The sequence below is a fragment of the Mobula birostris genome, chromosome 14 (genome assembly GCF_030028105.1).
Source record: "Mobula birostris isolate sMobBir1 chromosome 14, sMobBir1.hap1, whole genome shotgun sequence".
Lineage (NCBI taxonomy): Eukaryota > Metazoa > Chordata > Chondrichthyes > Myliobatiformes > Myliobatidae > Mobula > Mobula birostris.
The window spans coordinates 48,192,090-48,205,991 of NC_092383.1; the positions used below are offsets into that span (position 1 = coordinate 48,192,090).

The following is a 13,902-nucleotide window of genomic DNA, read 5'->3' on the forward strand; positions in this document are numbered from 1 at the left end:
TCACTCTTCCTACGCACGTCATTGGTCCCTACATAGACTACAACATCTGGCTGCTCACCCTCTCTCTTGAGAATATTGAGAACTCGATCCGAGATATCATGAACCTTCGCACCAGGGAGGCAACAGACCATCCGGGATTCTCGATCTCTTCCACATAACCTCTTAACTGTCCCCCTTACTATCAAATCCCCTATCACTACTGCTCTCCTCTTTTTCCTCCTTTCCTTCTGAGCTGAGGGTCCCATCTCGGTGCCAGAGACGCAACCACTGCAACTTGTCCCTGATAGGTCGTCCCCATCAACAGTATCCAAAATGATGTACTTATTATTGGTGGGAACGGCCACAGGGGTGCTCTGCTTATTCCGTCTAATCCTCTTCCCTCTCCTGACAGTCACCCAGCTACCTGTCTCCTGACTCTTAGGGGTGACTATCTTCCTGAAACTCCTGTCTACTTCTGCCTCTGCCTCAGGAATGATCCAAAGTTCATCCAGCTCCAGCTCCAGTTACCTAACTTAGTTTGTCAGGAGCTGCAGCTGGATGCACCTTTTACAGGTGTAGTCATCAGGGACAATTGTGCTTGCGCTAACTTCCCACATACTGCAAACGAAGCACTCAACTGCCCTAACTGCTGCCTCCATTACCTACTCTTAAGGTAATTAGATTTATTAAAGGAACTTACCTGGCCTTACCTCACTTGGAGTGAAGCTCTTCCTCAGCCTCTGCTCGCTAAAGCCTCTCAAGCCAAAGCCTTCCTACTCTGTTGCCCGCTACAACATCACCTACTCCATTAATCTTCTCACTTTTAAACACTCCCGCTGCCTCACAGTCCGACTTTCAGGCGCTTGTGCAGTTGTGCCCCATTCAACTGCCGAAGGAATGACTGACCTTCACAATCTTCTCGCTTTTAAACACTCCTGCTGCCTCACAGTCTGACTTCCACGCGCTTGCGCAGTCATGCCCCATTCAACTGCCGAAGAAGCTATATAGCTGCAACATTACCTCTTAGCTCCTAAATTCAATTCCACGATTGATGAAGGCCAATACACCATATGCCTTCTTAACCACGGAGTCAACCTGCGCAGCTGCTTTGAGCATCCTATGGACTCAGACCCCAAGATCCCTCTGATCCTCCATAGTGCCAAGAGTTTTACCATTAATACTATATTCTGCCATCATATTTGACCTACCAAAATGAACCACTTCACACTTATCTGGGTTGAACTCCATCTGCCACTTCTCAGCCCAGTTTTGCATCCTATCAATGTCCCGCTGTAACCCCTGACAGCCCTCCACACTATCCACAACACCTCCAACCTTTGTGTCATCTGCAAACTTACGAACCCATCCCTCCACTTCCTCATCCAGGTCAGTTATAAAAATCACGAAGAGCAAGGGTCCCAGAACAGATCCCTGAGGCACTCCACTGGTGACTGACCTCCATGCAGAATATGACCCGTCTACAACCTTTTGTGGGCAAGCCAGTTCTGGATCCACAAAGCAATGTCCCCTTGGATCCCATGCCTCCTTACTTTCTCAATAAGCCTTTCATGGGGTACCTTATCAAATGTCTTGCTGAAATCCATATACAGTACATCTACTGCTCTACCTTCATCAGTGTGTTTGGTCACATCCTCAAAAAATTCAATCAGGCTCGGAAGGCACAGCCTGCCCTTGACAAAGCCATGCGGACTACTCCTAATCATATTATACCTCTCCAAATGTTCATAAATCCTGCCTCTCAGGATCTTCTCCATCAACTTACCTCACTGAGGTAAGACTCACTGGTCTATAATTTCCTGGGCTATCTCTACTCTCTTTCTTGAATAAAGGAACAAAATCCGCAACCCTCCAATCCTCCGGAACCTCTCCCATCCCCATTGATGATGCAAAGATCATCACCAGAGGCTCAGCAATCTCCTGCCTCGCCTCCCACAGTAGCCTGGGGTACATCTCATCTGGTCCCAGCGACTTATCCAACTTGATGCTTTCCAAAAGCTCCAGCACATCCTCTTCCTTAATATCTACATGCTCAAGCTTTTCAGTCTGCTGCAAGTCATCACTACAATCACCAAGATCCTTTTCCATAGTGAATACTGAAGTAAAGTATTCATTAAGTACCTCTGCTGTTTTCTCCAGTTCCATACATACTTTCCCACTGTCACACTTGATAGGTTCTGTTCTTTCACGTCTTATTCTCTTGCTCTTCACATACTTGTAGAATGCCTTGGGGTTTTGCTTAATCCTGCCCGCCAAGGCCTTCTCATGGCCTCGTCTGGCTCTCCTAATTTCCTTCTTAAACTCCTTTCTAGTAGCCTTATAATCTTCTAGATCTCTAACATTACCTAGATCTCTGAACCTTTTGTAAGCTTTTCCTTTTGTAAGCATCTTTACCTTCCCCACTTTCCACAGGGGGAAGTGATAGAAGTGCTACACCTGCCCATTTACCTGCATTCAGGGCCCCAAACAGTCCTTCCAGGTGAGGCAACATTGTATTTAACATTCATGGTGTGACCTCCTCTACCCTGGTAAGACCTGAAGAAACTGGGTGCCCGCTCTGTCAAGCACCTCCGCTCCATCGCTCCATCTCCCAAAAGCAGAATTTCCCAGTGGCCATTCATTCTAATTGCTATCCCATTCCTATTCCGCCATGTCGGTCCATGGCCTCCACTTGTGCCAAGATGAGGCCACTCTCAGGGTGGAGGAGCAACACTTCACATTCTCCCTAGGTAGCCTCCAACCTGATGGCATAAACATTGATTTCTCCTTCTGGTATTTTTCCCTCCCCCTTCCCTCCTCTTCCATCTCCACTCAGACCTCACCTGCCTATCATTTTCCTATGGTCAACTCTCCTCTCCTATAAGATTCCTTCTCCTCAAGCCCTTTACCTTTCCCAACCACCTGGTTTCATCTATCACCTTCTAGCTAGTCCTCCTTCCCCCGCCTTCTTATTCTGGTGTCTTCCCCTTCATTTCCAGTCCTGATGAAGGGTCTCAGCCCAAAACATCGACTGTTTATTCATTTCCATACGCAAACACAAGAAAATCTGCAGATGCTGGAAATTCAAACAACACACAGAAAATGCTGGTGGAACGCAGCAGGCCAGGCAGCATCTATAGGGAGAAGTACAGTCGAAGTTTCAGGTTGAGACTCTTCATCAGAACTAACGGAAAAAAGAGATAGTAAGAGATTTAAAAGTGGGAGGGGGAGGGGGAGACCTGAAATGATAGGAGAAGTCAGGAGGGGGAGGGACGAAGCTAAAAGCTGGGAAGTTGATTGGCAAAGGGGATACAAGGCTGCAATACATAGGACGGAAGGCTTTGGAAGAAAGAAAGGGGGAGGGGAGCACCAGAGGAAGGTGGAGAACAGGCAAGGAGTTATTGTGAAAGGGAAAGAGAGAAAAAAAATTTTTTAAATTAAGGATGGGATAAAAAGGGGAGGAGGAGCATTAACGGAAATTACAGAAATCAATGTTCATGCCATCAGGTTGGAGGCTACCCAGATGTTATATAAGGTGTTGTTTCTCTAACCTGAGTGTGCCTTCATCTCGACAGTAGAGAAGGCCATGGATTGATATATCAGAATGGGAATGGGACGTGGAATTAAAATGTGTGGCCACTGGGAGATCCTGCTTACTCTGGCGGACAGAGCGTAGGTGTTCAGTGAAGCAGTCTCCCAGCCTGCGTCGGGTCTCGTCAATATATAGAAGGCCGCATCGGGATCACCGGACACAGTATATCACACCAACCGACTCACAGGTGAAATGTCACCTCACCTGGAAGGACTGTCTGAGGCCCTGAATGGTGGTGAGGGAGGAAGTGTAAGGGCACTTGTTCCGCTTACAAGGATAAGTGCCAGGAGGGAGATTGGTGGGGAGGGATGGGGGGGACGAATGGACAAGGGAGCAATCCCTGCGGAAAGCAAAAAGTTGGGGGAGGGAAAGATGTGCTTTGTGGTGGGATACGGAGAATTACATGTTGGACATGGAGGCCGGTGGGGTGGTAGGTGAGGCAAAGAGGAACCCTATCCCAGTGGGGTGGCGGGAGGATGAGGTGAGAGCAGATGTGTGTGAAATGGGAGAGATTCATTTGAGGGCAGAATTGATATTGGAGGAAGGGAAGCCCCTTTCTTTAAAAAAGGAAGACTTCTCCTTCCATCCTATGATACTCACCCTTCTCCAGCCTTGTATCCCTTTTGCCAATCAACTTCCCAGCTCTTAGCTTCATCCCTCCCCCTCCTGTCTTATCCTATCATTTCAGGTCTCCCCCTCCCCCTCCCACTTACAAATCTCTTACTATCTCTTTTATCTGTTAGTCCTGACGAAGGGTCTCGATCCGAAACATCGACTGTACTGGCCTGCTGCATTCCACCAGCATTTTGTGTGTGCTGCTATTCATTTCCATAGATGCTTTGTGATCTGCTGCTCCATCATTTTGTGTGTGTTGCTCTTTATTTCCAGCACCTATAGAATCTCTTGTGAATATTGAAATACCTAGATAGAGTGAACATGGAGAGGATGTTTCCTATAGTAGGTGAGTCTAGGACCAGAGGGCACAGCCTCAAAATAGAGGGACATCCATTTAGAGGAATTTCTTTAGCCAGAGGGTGGTGAATCTGTGGAATTCATTGCCATGGACAGCTGTGGAGGCCTAGTCATTGAGTATTTTAAAATGGAGGTTGGTGGAGCCTTGATTAGTTTGGACATCGAAGGTTACTGAAAAAAGGCAGTAGAATGGGGTTGAGAAATCAGCCATGATAGAATGGTGGAGCAGACTTAATAGGTGGAATGGCTTAATCCTTCTATTTTTTATGGTCCTACTCCAAGATCAATCTAACTATTCCCTCCAGTTTTCTATCATCCATGTATCTATCTGACAGTCTCTTAAGCGTCCCTAACCTATCTGCTTCTACCACCATCCCTGGCAGGACATTCCATGCACCAACCACTCTGTTTAAAAAAACTTACTTCTGACATTCCCCCTTACCAATCACCTTAAAATTATGCCCCACGTATTAGCCATTTCCACCCCTGGGAAATGTCTCTGGTTGTCCACTCGGTCTATGCCTCTTATCATCTGGTACATTACAAACAAGTCACTTCTCATCCTCCTTCACTGCAAAGAGAAAAGCTCTCTCAACCTTTCCTGATAATATCATGCTCTCTAATCCAGCTGCTTATCTTCTCTCTATGTTAAGACATAAGCCCATTTAGTCTGCTTGCTACTCAGTCATGGTTGATTTTCCCAACTCCATTGTCCCACCTTCTTCTTATACCCTTTCACCCCCTTACCAATCAATATCTGCCTTAAATGCACCCAATGGCTTGGTAAATTAGGGCATGTGCGGGTAAGGATGGAGCTGATCTTTCAGATGACATTGACTTCAGAGTGATACTATTGACATGCCTCTGCACTTGTCTCCCAACAGCGAGTGAGGAGTTGAATGACTTGGTGACAAACACCTTTGTGCTTTTTTTTGTTAAAATCATTGGCCACTATTCCGCACACCTCAAGCGAAACAAGGACTGCACCGTCTTCCAAGAGAAAGATTTCCGGAAATCCATCGCGTCCAAGTCCATACGGAGGTTTCTCAAAGTGTTCATGGCAACCCAGATGTTCTCATTGTTTGTTGAGGACCTTCAGGGCCACCCATTCTCTGAGGAAGGTAAGTCAGGAGAATTATTGGGTAACTGAGTACAGGTTTGGATGTTATGTTGAAGTTCCATAAGTCATTGTTGTTCCTAATTTGGAGTATTAGATTAGATTAGATTATGAGGACACTTAGTCCTCGTTTATTGTCATTTAGAAATGCACGCATTAAAAAATGATACAATGTTCCTCCAGAATGATTTCACAAGAAACACAGGACAAACCAAGACTAAAACTGACAAAACCACATAATTATAACATATAGTTACAACAGTGCAAAGCAATACCACAATTTGATAAAGAGCAGACCATGGGCACGGTAAAAAAATGTCTCAAAGTCCCAATAGCCCCATCATCTCACGCAGACAGCAGAAGGGAGAAGCTCTCCCTGCCACAAACCTCCGAGCGCCGCAAACTTGCCGATGCAGCACCATTGGAAGCAGCCGACTCTGAATCCGTCCGAAAACTTCAAGCCTCCGACCAGCCCTCCAACACCGAGCACCGAGCACCATCCTCTGCCGAGCGCTTCAACCCCGCCCCAGCCGCCGAGTAACAAGCAAAGCCAAGGACTCTGGGCCTTCCCCTCCGGAGATTCTGGATCACACAGTAGCAGCAGCAGCGAAGCAGGCATTTCAGAAGTTTCACCAGATGTTCCTCTGTGCTCTCACGTCTGTCTCCATCAAATTAGGATTGTGCACGGCACCCTGCTTGACAGATATTATGTGTAGCTCTGGTCATAAGACCATAAGGCATATGAGCAGAATTATGCCATTCAGCCCCTTGAGCCTGCTCCGTCCCTCCATCATGGCTGATCCCGGATCCCACTCAACCCCAAACACCTGCCCTCTCACCATAGCCTTTGATGCCCTAACCAATCAGGAAACAATCAACTTCCGCCTTAAATATACCCACAGACTTGGCCTCCACTGCAGTCTGTGGCAGAGCATTCCACAGATTCACTACTCTCTGGATAAAAAATTCCTCTTTACTTCTGTTCTAAAAGGTTGACCCTCAATTTTGAGGCTGTGCCCGCCTGTTCTGGAGGCCCCCACCAGAGGAAACATCCTCTCCAGATCTACCCTATCTAGCCCTTTCAACATTCAGTAGGTTTCAATGAGATCCTTCCGCATTCTTCTAAATTCCAGTGAGTACAGGCCCAAAGCTGCCAAATGCTCCTCATATGTTAACCCTTTCATTCCTGGCATCATCCTTGTGAACCTCCTCTACACTCTGTCCAATGACAAAACATCCTTCCTCAATTATGGGGCCCAAAACTGTTGACAACACTCCAAGCAACACACATAAAAGTTGCTGGGGGAACGCAGTAGGCCAGGCAGCATCCCTAGGAAGAGGTACAGTCAATGTTTCCGGCAGAGACCCTTCGACAGGACTAACTGAAAGAAGAGCTAGTAAGAGATTTGAAAGTGGGAGGGGGAGGAGGAGATCCAAAATGATAGGAGAAGACAGGAAGGGGACAGTTGATTGGCAAAAGGGATATGAGAGGATCATGGGACAGGAGGCCTAGGGAGAAGGAAAGGGGGAGGGGTGAAGCCCAGAGGATGGGCAAGGAGTATAGTGAGAGGACAGAGGGAGAAAAAGGAGAGAGAGAGAGAAAAAGAATATATATATTAAATAAATAAATAACGGATGGGGTACGAGGGGGAGGAGGGGCATTAACGGAAGTTAGAGAAGCCAATGTTCATGCCATCAGGTTGGAGGCTACCTAGACGGAATATAAGGTGTTGTTCCTCCAACCTGAGTGTGGCTTCATCTTGACAGTGGAGGAGGCCATGGATAGACATATCAGAATGGGAATGGGACGTGGAATATATGGAAGGCCACATCGGGAGCACTGGACACAGTATATTACCCCAGCCGACTCACAGGTGAAGTGTCGCCTCACCTGGAAGGACTGTCTGGGGCCCTGAATGGAAGTGAGGGAGAAAGTGTATGGGCATGTGTAGCAAGGATAAGTGCCGGGAGGGAGATCGGTGGGGAGGGATGGGAGGGACGAATGGACAAGGGAGTTGCGGAAAGCGGGGGGGGCGAGAAGATGTGCTTAGTGGTGGGATCCCGTTGGAGGTGGCGGAAGTTATGGAGAATTATATTTTCGACCCGGAGGCTGGTGGGGTGGTAGCAGAGGACCAGGGGAACCCTATTCCTAGTGGGGTAGTGGGAGGATGGGGTGAGAGCAGATGTGCGTGAAATGGTAGAGATGCGTTTGAGAGCAGAGTTGATGGTGGAGGAAGAGAAGCCCCTTTCTTTAAAAAAGGAGGACATCTCCTTCGTCCTGGAATGAAAAGCCTCATCCTGAGAGCAGATGCGGCGGAGACGGAGGAATTGCGAGAAAGGGATGGCATTTTTGCAAGAGACAGGGTGAAAAGAGGAATAGTCCAGATAGCTGTGAGAGTCCGTAGGCTTATAGTAGACATCAGTAGATAAGCTGTCTCCAGAGATAGAGACAGAAAGATCTAGAAAGGGGAGGGAGGTGTTGGAAATGGACCAGGTAAACTTGAGGGCAGGGTGAAAGTTGGAGGAAATGTTAATGAAGTCAACGAGCTCAGCATGCGTGCAGGAAGCAGCGCCAATGTAGTCGTCGATGTAGCAAAGGAAAAGTGGGGGACAGATACCAGTATAGGTTTGGAACATGGATTGTTCCACAAAGCCAACAAAAAGGCAGGCATAACTGGGACCCATACAGGTGCCCATGGCTACACCTTTAGTTTGGAGGAAGTGGGAGGAACCAAAGGAGAAATTATTAAGAGTAAAGACTAATTCTGCTAGACGGAGCAGAGTGGTGGTAGAGGGGAACTGGTTAGGTCTAGAATCCAAAAAGAAGTGGAGAGCTTTGAGACCTTCCTGATGGGGGATGGAAGTATATAGGGATTGGACCTCCATGGTGAAAATAAAGCAGTGGGAGCCAGGGAACTTAAAATCATCGAAAAATTTCAAAGCGTGAGAAGTTTCACGAACGTAGGTAGGAAGGGATTGAACAAGGGGGGATAAAACAGTGTCGAGGTATGCAGAAACGAGTTCGGTGGGGCAGGAGCAAGCTGAGACAATGGGTCCGCCAGGACAGGCAGGTTTGTGGATCTTGGGTAGGAGGTAGAAACGGGAAGAGTGGGGTGTGGGAATTATAAGGTTGGTAGCAGCGGATGGGAGATCCCTGAGCGGATAAAGTTCGTGATGGTGTGGGAGACAACGGCCTGGTGCTCCTTAGTGGGGTCATGATCGAGGGGTAAATAAGAGGAGGTATCCGCAAGTTGTCCTGTGTCTCGGCATGGTAGAGGTCAGTATCCCAGACTACAACAACAGCCCCCCTTATCGGCGGGTTTTATAGTAAGGTTGGAATGGGAGCAAGGTGCGGTGAAGTCGATACGGTTGATGTCCTGTCGGCAGTTAGCAATAAAGAGATCCAGATCAGGCAGAAGACCAGAGCGGGTTGTCCATGAAGAGGAGGAGGGTTGAAGATTGTCCAGCTCTTGGCTTCATCCCTCCCCCTCCTGTTTTGTCCTATCATTTTGGATCTCCCCCTCCCCCTCACACTTTCAAATCTCTTACTAGCTCTTCTTTCAGTTAGTCCTGACAAAGGGTCTCAGCCCGAAACGTCAACTGTACTTCTTCCTAGAGATGCTGCCTGGCCTGCTGCATTCCCCCAGCAAGTGTGCCTGCCCTGACTAGTATCTTATAAAGGCTCTGCATTATCTCCTTATTTTTATATTCAATTCCCCTTAAAATAAATGCCAACATTTCACTTCCTTCTTTACCAAAGACTCAACCTGTAAATTAACCTTCTCCTCATTTAGATAATATTCTGCACTACTGCTCCTTTTACCAAAATGCATTATCATACATTTCCCAGCACTGTATTCCATCTGACACTTTTTTGCCCATTCTTCCAATTTGTCTAAGTCCTGCTGCAATCGCATTGCTTCCTCAGCACTACCTACCCCTCCACCTATCTTCGTATAATCTGCAAACTTTACCAAAAAGCCACAAAATTCCATTATCCAAATCATTGACAAACAATGTGAAAAGCAATGATTGCAATACTGACCCCTGATTGTTACTGATAGCCAACCAAAAAAGGCCCTTTTTATTTCCACTCACTACCTACTGTCTGTCAACTATTCCACTATCCATGCCAGTACCTTTCCTGTAATACCATAGGATTTTATCTTGTTAAGCAGCCTCATGTGTGGCACCTTATCAAGTGCTTCTGAAAATCCAAGTTAACTACATCCACTGCCTCTCCTTTGTCGACGCTATTTGTTACTTGCTTGAAACAGTCTTGACAGATTTGTTTCCTTTTACAAAAACTATGCTGACTTTGACTTATTTTATCATTAGTCTCCAAAACTTCATCCTTAATAAAAGCCTCCAACACTTTCCCAACCAACTGGCCCATAACCTCCTTTCTTTTGCCTCCTTCCCTTCTTAAAGAGTGAAGTGACATTTGCCATTTTCCATTCTTCAGGGACCATGCCAGAACCAAGTGATTTTTAAACGATCATGACCAATAATCATGAGCAACCTCTCTCAGGACTCTGGGATATAGTCCATCTGGTCCAGGTGACTTATCCACCTTAAGACCTTTGAACTTCCCTAACACTTTTCCCTTTATAATAGCAATGGCACTCACTCCTGCTCCATGACACTCATGGACCTCTGGCACAATGCTAGTCTCTTCCACAGTGAAGACAGGTACAAAGTACCCATTGTTCATCTGCTATTTCTTTGTCCCCATTACTACCTCACCAGCATCATTTCCCAGTGGTCCAATATCATCTCTCACCTCCCTTTTTCTCTGTATATAACTGAAAAACTTCTGGTATCCTGCTTTATATTATTGGCTAGTCTGCCTTCATATTTCAACTTTTCCCTTCTTATAGCTTTTTTTGGTTGCCTTTTGTTGGATTTTTAAAGCTTCCTAATCATCCAACTTCCCACTCACTTTTGTTACCTTAGATGCCCTTTCCTTGGTTTTTATGCAGTCCTTAACTTCCCTTGTCAGCCACGGTTGCCTACCCCTAGCATTTAAGAACTACTTCCTCTGTGGGACATAGCTATCATGCACCTTGTGAACTATTCCCAGAAACTTCAGCCATCTCTGCTCTGCCATCATCCCTGCCAGTATCCTCCTCTAATCCACCTGGGTCAGCTCTTCTCTCATGCCTCTGTAATTCCCTTTATTGAGGCGATACTGATACAAGTAACTTATGCTTCTCCCTCTCAAACTGCAGTATGAATTCAATCATATAATGATCACTACCTCCTACATTAAGCTCCCTAATAAGATCTGTGTTAGTACACAACACCCAATCTCAGATAGCCTTTCCCCAAGTCAGCTCAAACAGAAGCTGCTCTAAAAAGACATCTCGTAGGCCAAGGGTGCCAAACTCATTTTAGGTCACGGGACGGATTGGGCAAAATGCAACTTCATGCAGGTCGGATCAGTTGTGCACACGTGCGTGCTCCCACAGCTTTTGTTGCCTTCATTTTTTCAACCTGCCCTCATGTGTCTCAGTCTCTGCTATAACTACAAAGTGTTTCACTTTACGAATTTCATTTCTTATGAAGAAGATTGCCTAGCAAGCATTATTTTTATGATTGGTATTAACTTACAGTCGTAGGCTACAAGAAAGTTGTGATGAGAGAGAGAAAAAACAATGCTATTTGGGCTAAGATTGTTTTGGGATCCACACCCTTTCCATTAATAAACCATTTGAAATCAAACATTAGCAGACACAAATGTAGACCTAACGAAACAAATTGTAGATGTAAGCTATACAACTGCACCTTATTTTTATTAGCCTGCTTCCAACAATCAAACTCAGACAATGAACCCAGTCAGCCTCTAATTTTTATTGAAGTGTTCACATTTATAATAATAGAATAGTCAGAAAATGAATGAATCACAATATTATGACACTCAATATTTCATAATGCATTTTGCCTTCGTGTCACAGTGTCACTCATTTTTCACTTGCTGCTTCCAGACACCTGACATCTCTTAGCTTTTACCAGCCTGTCAACATCAGGGATCAGTTCTGGGCAGTTGTGATTTTCATAATGTTGTAGCGATGTGTTACACACAGCGCTAGAATAACCACACGGAGTCGGTGATTTAGAGTTGCGATGAAAAGAGATTTATTCAAACTTCACGGCCCGCTTTAAAGCCTTCCTGTTCCCGCCCTCCCTGGGCGGGATTGCTGTGGGGAATGCATATTCCCAGACCCTTTCTGCGTGCGGGATTTTCCCCCTGCTGGTGAAGATGGCCTGGCGCCCTTTTTGGGGCCGGCCCTCTGCCTGCGCGCGCTGTTGTGAGCCGGTTCGTGTGTGCCAGAAAGTGGGTCGCCACATAACCCGCCCCCCCAGAACCGGCGATACCTCCCCCAATGTCCACAGTCTGGATCGGCCTCTGTTTGGGAGGTCTGCCCCTGCGCTGCGGTGCCTGAACCTGGACCGGTTGCACCAAGTCCACATGGGCCGGTTTGAGTCAGTCCACCGTGAAAACCTCCTCTCTCCCCCCAGTGTCCAGCACGAACGTGGACCCGTTGTTCCTGATCACCTTAAACGGTCCCTCGTAGGGCCGCTGTAGCGGTGCCCGGTGTCTGCCCCGTCGTACAAAAAGAAACTTACAGTTTCGCAGGTCTTTGGGTACGCAGGTCGGGCTCTGTCCGTGCTGTGAAGTGGGGATGGGGGCCAGGTTACCGAGCCTCTCCCGTAGTCTGTCCAGAACTGCTGTGGGTTCTTCCTCTTGCCCCCTTGGGGCTGGTATGAACTCTCCTGGGACGACCAGGGGCGCGCCGTACACCAACTCGGCCGACGAGATGTGTAGATCCTCCTTGGATCTACACACCTCCTGCGGATTCCGAGCAGGACCCAGGGAAGTTCGTCCACCCAGTTAGGCCCCTCCAGGCGGGCCATGAGAGCCGATTTCAGGTGACGGTGGAAGCGCTCCACCAGTCCGTTCGACTGTGGGTGGTAGGCAGTTGTGTGGTGTAGCCGTGATCCTAAAAGGCTGGTCATAGCCGACCACAGGCTGGAGGTGAACTGGGCGCCCCTGTCGGAGGTAATGTGGGCCGGTACCCCAAAGCATGCTACCCAGGTTGTGATCAGTGCTCGGGCACAGGATTCGGAGGTGGTGTCGATGAGCGGGACTGCCTCTGGCCATCTGGTGAACCGGTTTATCATAGTCAGGAGGTACTGCGCTCCTCGCGACACTGGCAGGGGCCCCACGATATCCACATGAATGTGGTCGAACCTCCGGCGGGTGGGTTCGAACCGCTGCGGCGGAGCCTTGGTGTGCCGCTACACCTTGGCCGTTTGGCACTGCATGCACGTTTTGGCCCATTCACTGACCTGCTTACGAAGTCCATGCCACACGAACCTGTTGGCGACCAGCCGGACGGTTGTCCCGATGGAGGGGTGCGCTAAGTTATGAATGGACTCAAAAACCCGCCGGCGCCAGGCTGCTGGGACGACGGGGCGGGGTTGGGCGGTAGCTACATCACATAGTAGAGTCCTCTCACCTGGGCCTACGGGGAGGTCTTGAAGCTGTAAACCGGAGACTGCAGTCCTGTAACTGGGGATCTCAGCGTCTGCCTGCTGTGCCTCTGCCAGCGCTGCATAGTCCACCCCCTGGGACAGGGCCTGTATGGGAGGTCTGGAAAGTGCGTCCGCCGCAACGTTTTTCTTCCCAGAGACATGCCGGATGTCCGTCGTGTACTGGGAGATGTAGGACAGATGTCGCTGCTGGCGGGACAACCAGGGGTCGGACACCTTAATGAACGCAAAGGTAAGCGGTTTGTGGTCTGTGAACGCGGTGAAGGGCCTACCTTCTAAGAAGTACCTGAAATGCCGGATTGCCAGGTATAGTGCCAATAGCTCCCGGTCGAAAGCACTGTATTTGAGTTCAGGTGGTCGTAGGTGTTTGCTGAAGAACGCCAGGGGTTGCCAGCGACCCTCGAGTTGTTCCAGCACTCCACCGACCGCTGTGTTGGATGCGTCCACCGTGAGGGCAGTAGGAACGTCTGTTCTGGGGTGCACTAGCATCGCAGCGTTTGCTAAGGCTTCTTTGGTTTTAACGAAAGCGGTTGCGGCCTCTTCGTCCCAGGTAATGTCTTTGCCCTGTTCAGGGTGAACAGGGGGCGCATGGTTCGGGCTGCTGAGGGGAGGAAACGGTGGTAAAAATTCACCATACCCACGAATTCCTGCAGGCCTTTGATTGTGTTGGGTCAGGGGAAGTGGCGGA

At 48.1% G+C, this 13,902-nt stretch overlaps 1 protein-coding gene across 4 annotated transcripts in view; it reads left to right on the forward strand.

Annotated features, from left to right (window-relative positions):
* The window catches only part of dennd2da (DENN/MADD domain containing 2Da), a 216,380-nt gene that overhangs the window by 184,993 nt on the left and 17,485 nt on the right, over window positions 1-13,902 (forward strand). For all 4 annotated transcript variants that reach the window (XM_072278510.1, XM_072278509.1, XM_072278508.1 and 1 more), the window contains one exon: window positions 5,425-5,661. In XM_072278510.1, coding sequence (XP_072134611.1) covers window positions 5,425-5,661 — 237 coding nt within the window. The remainder of the gene's footprint in view (window positions 1-5,424; window positions 5,662-13,902) is intronic.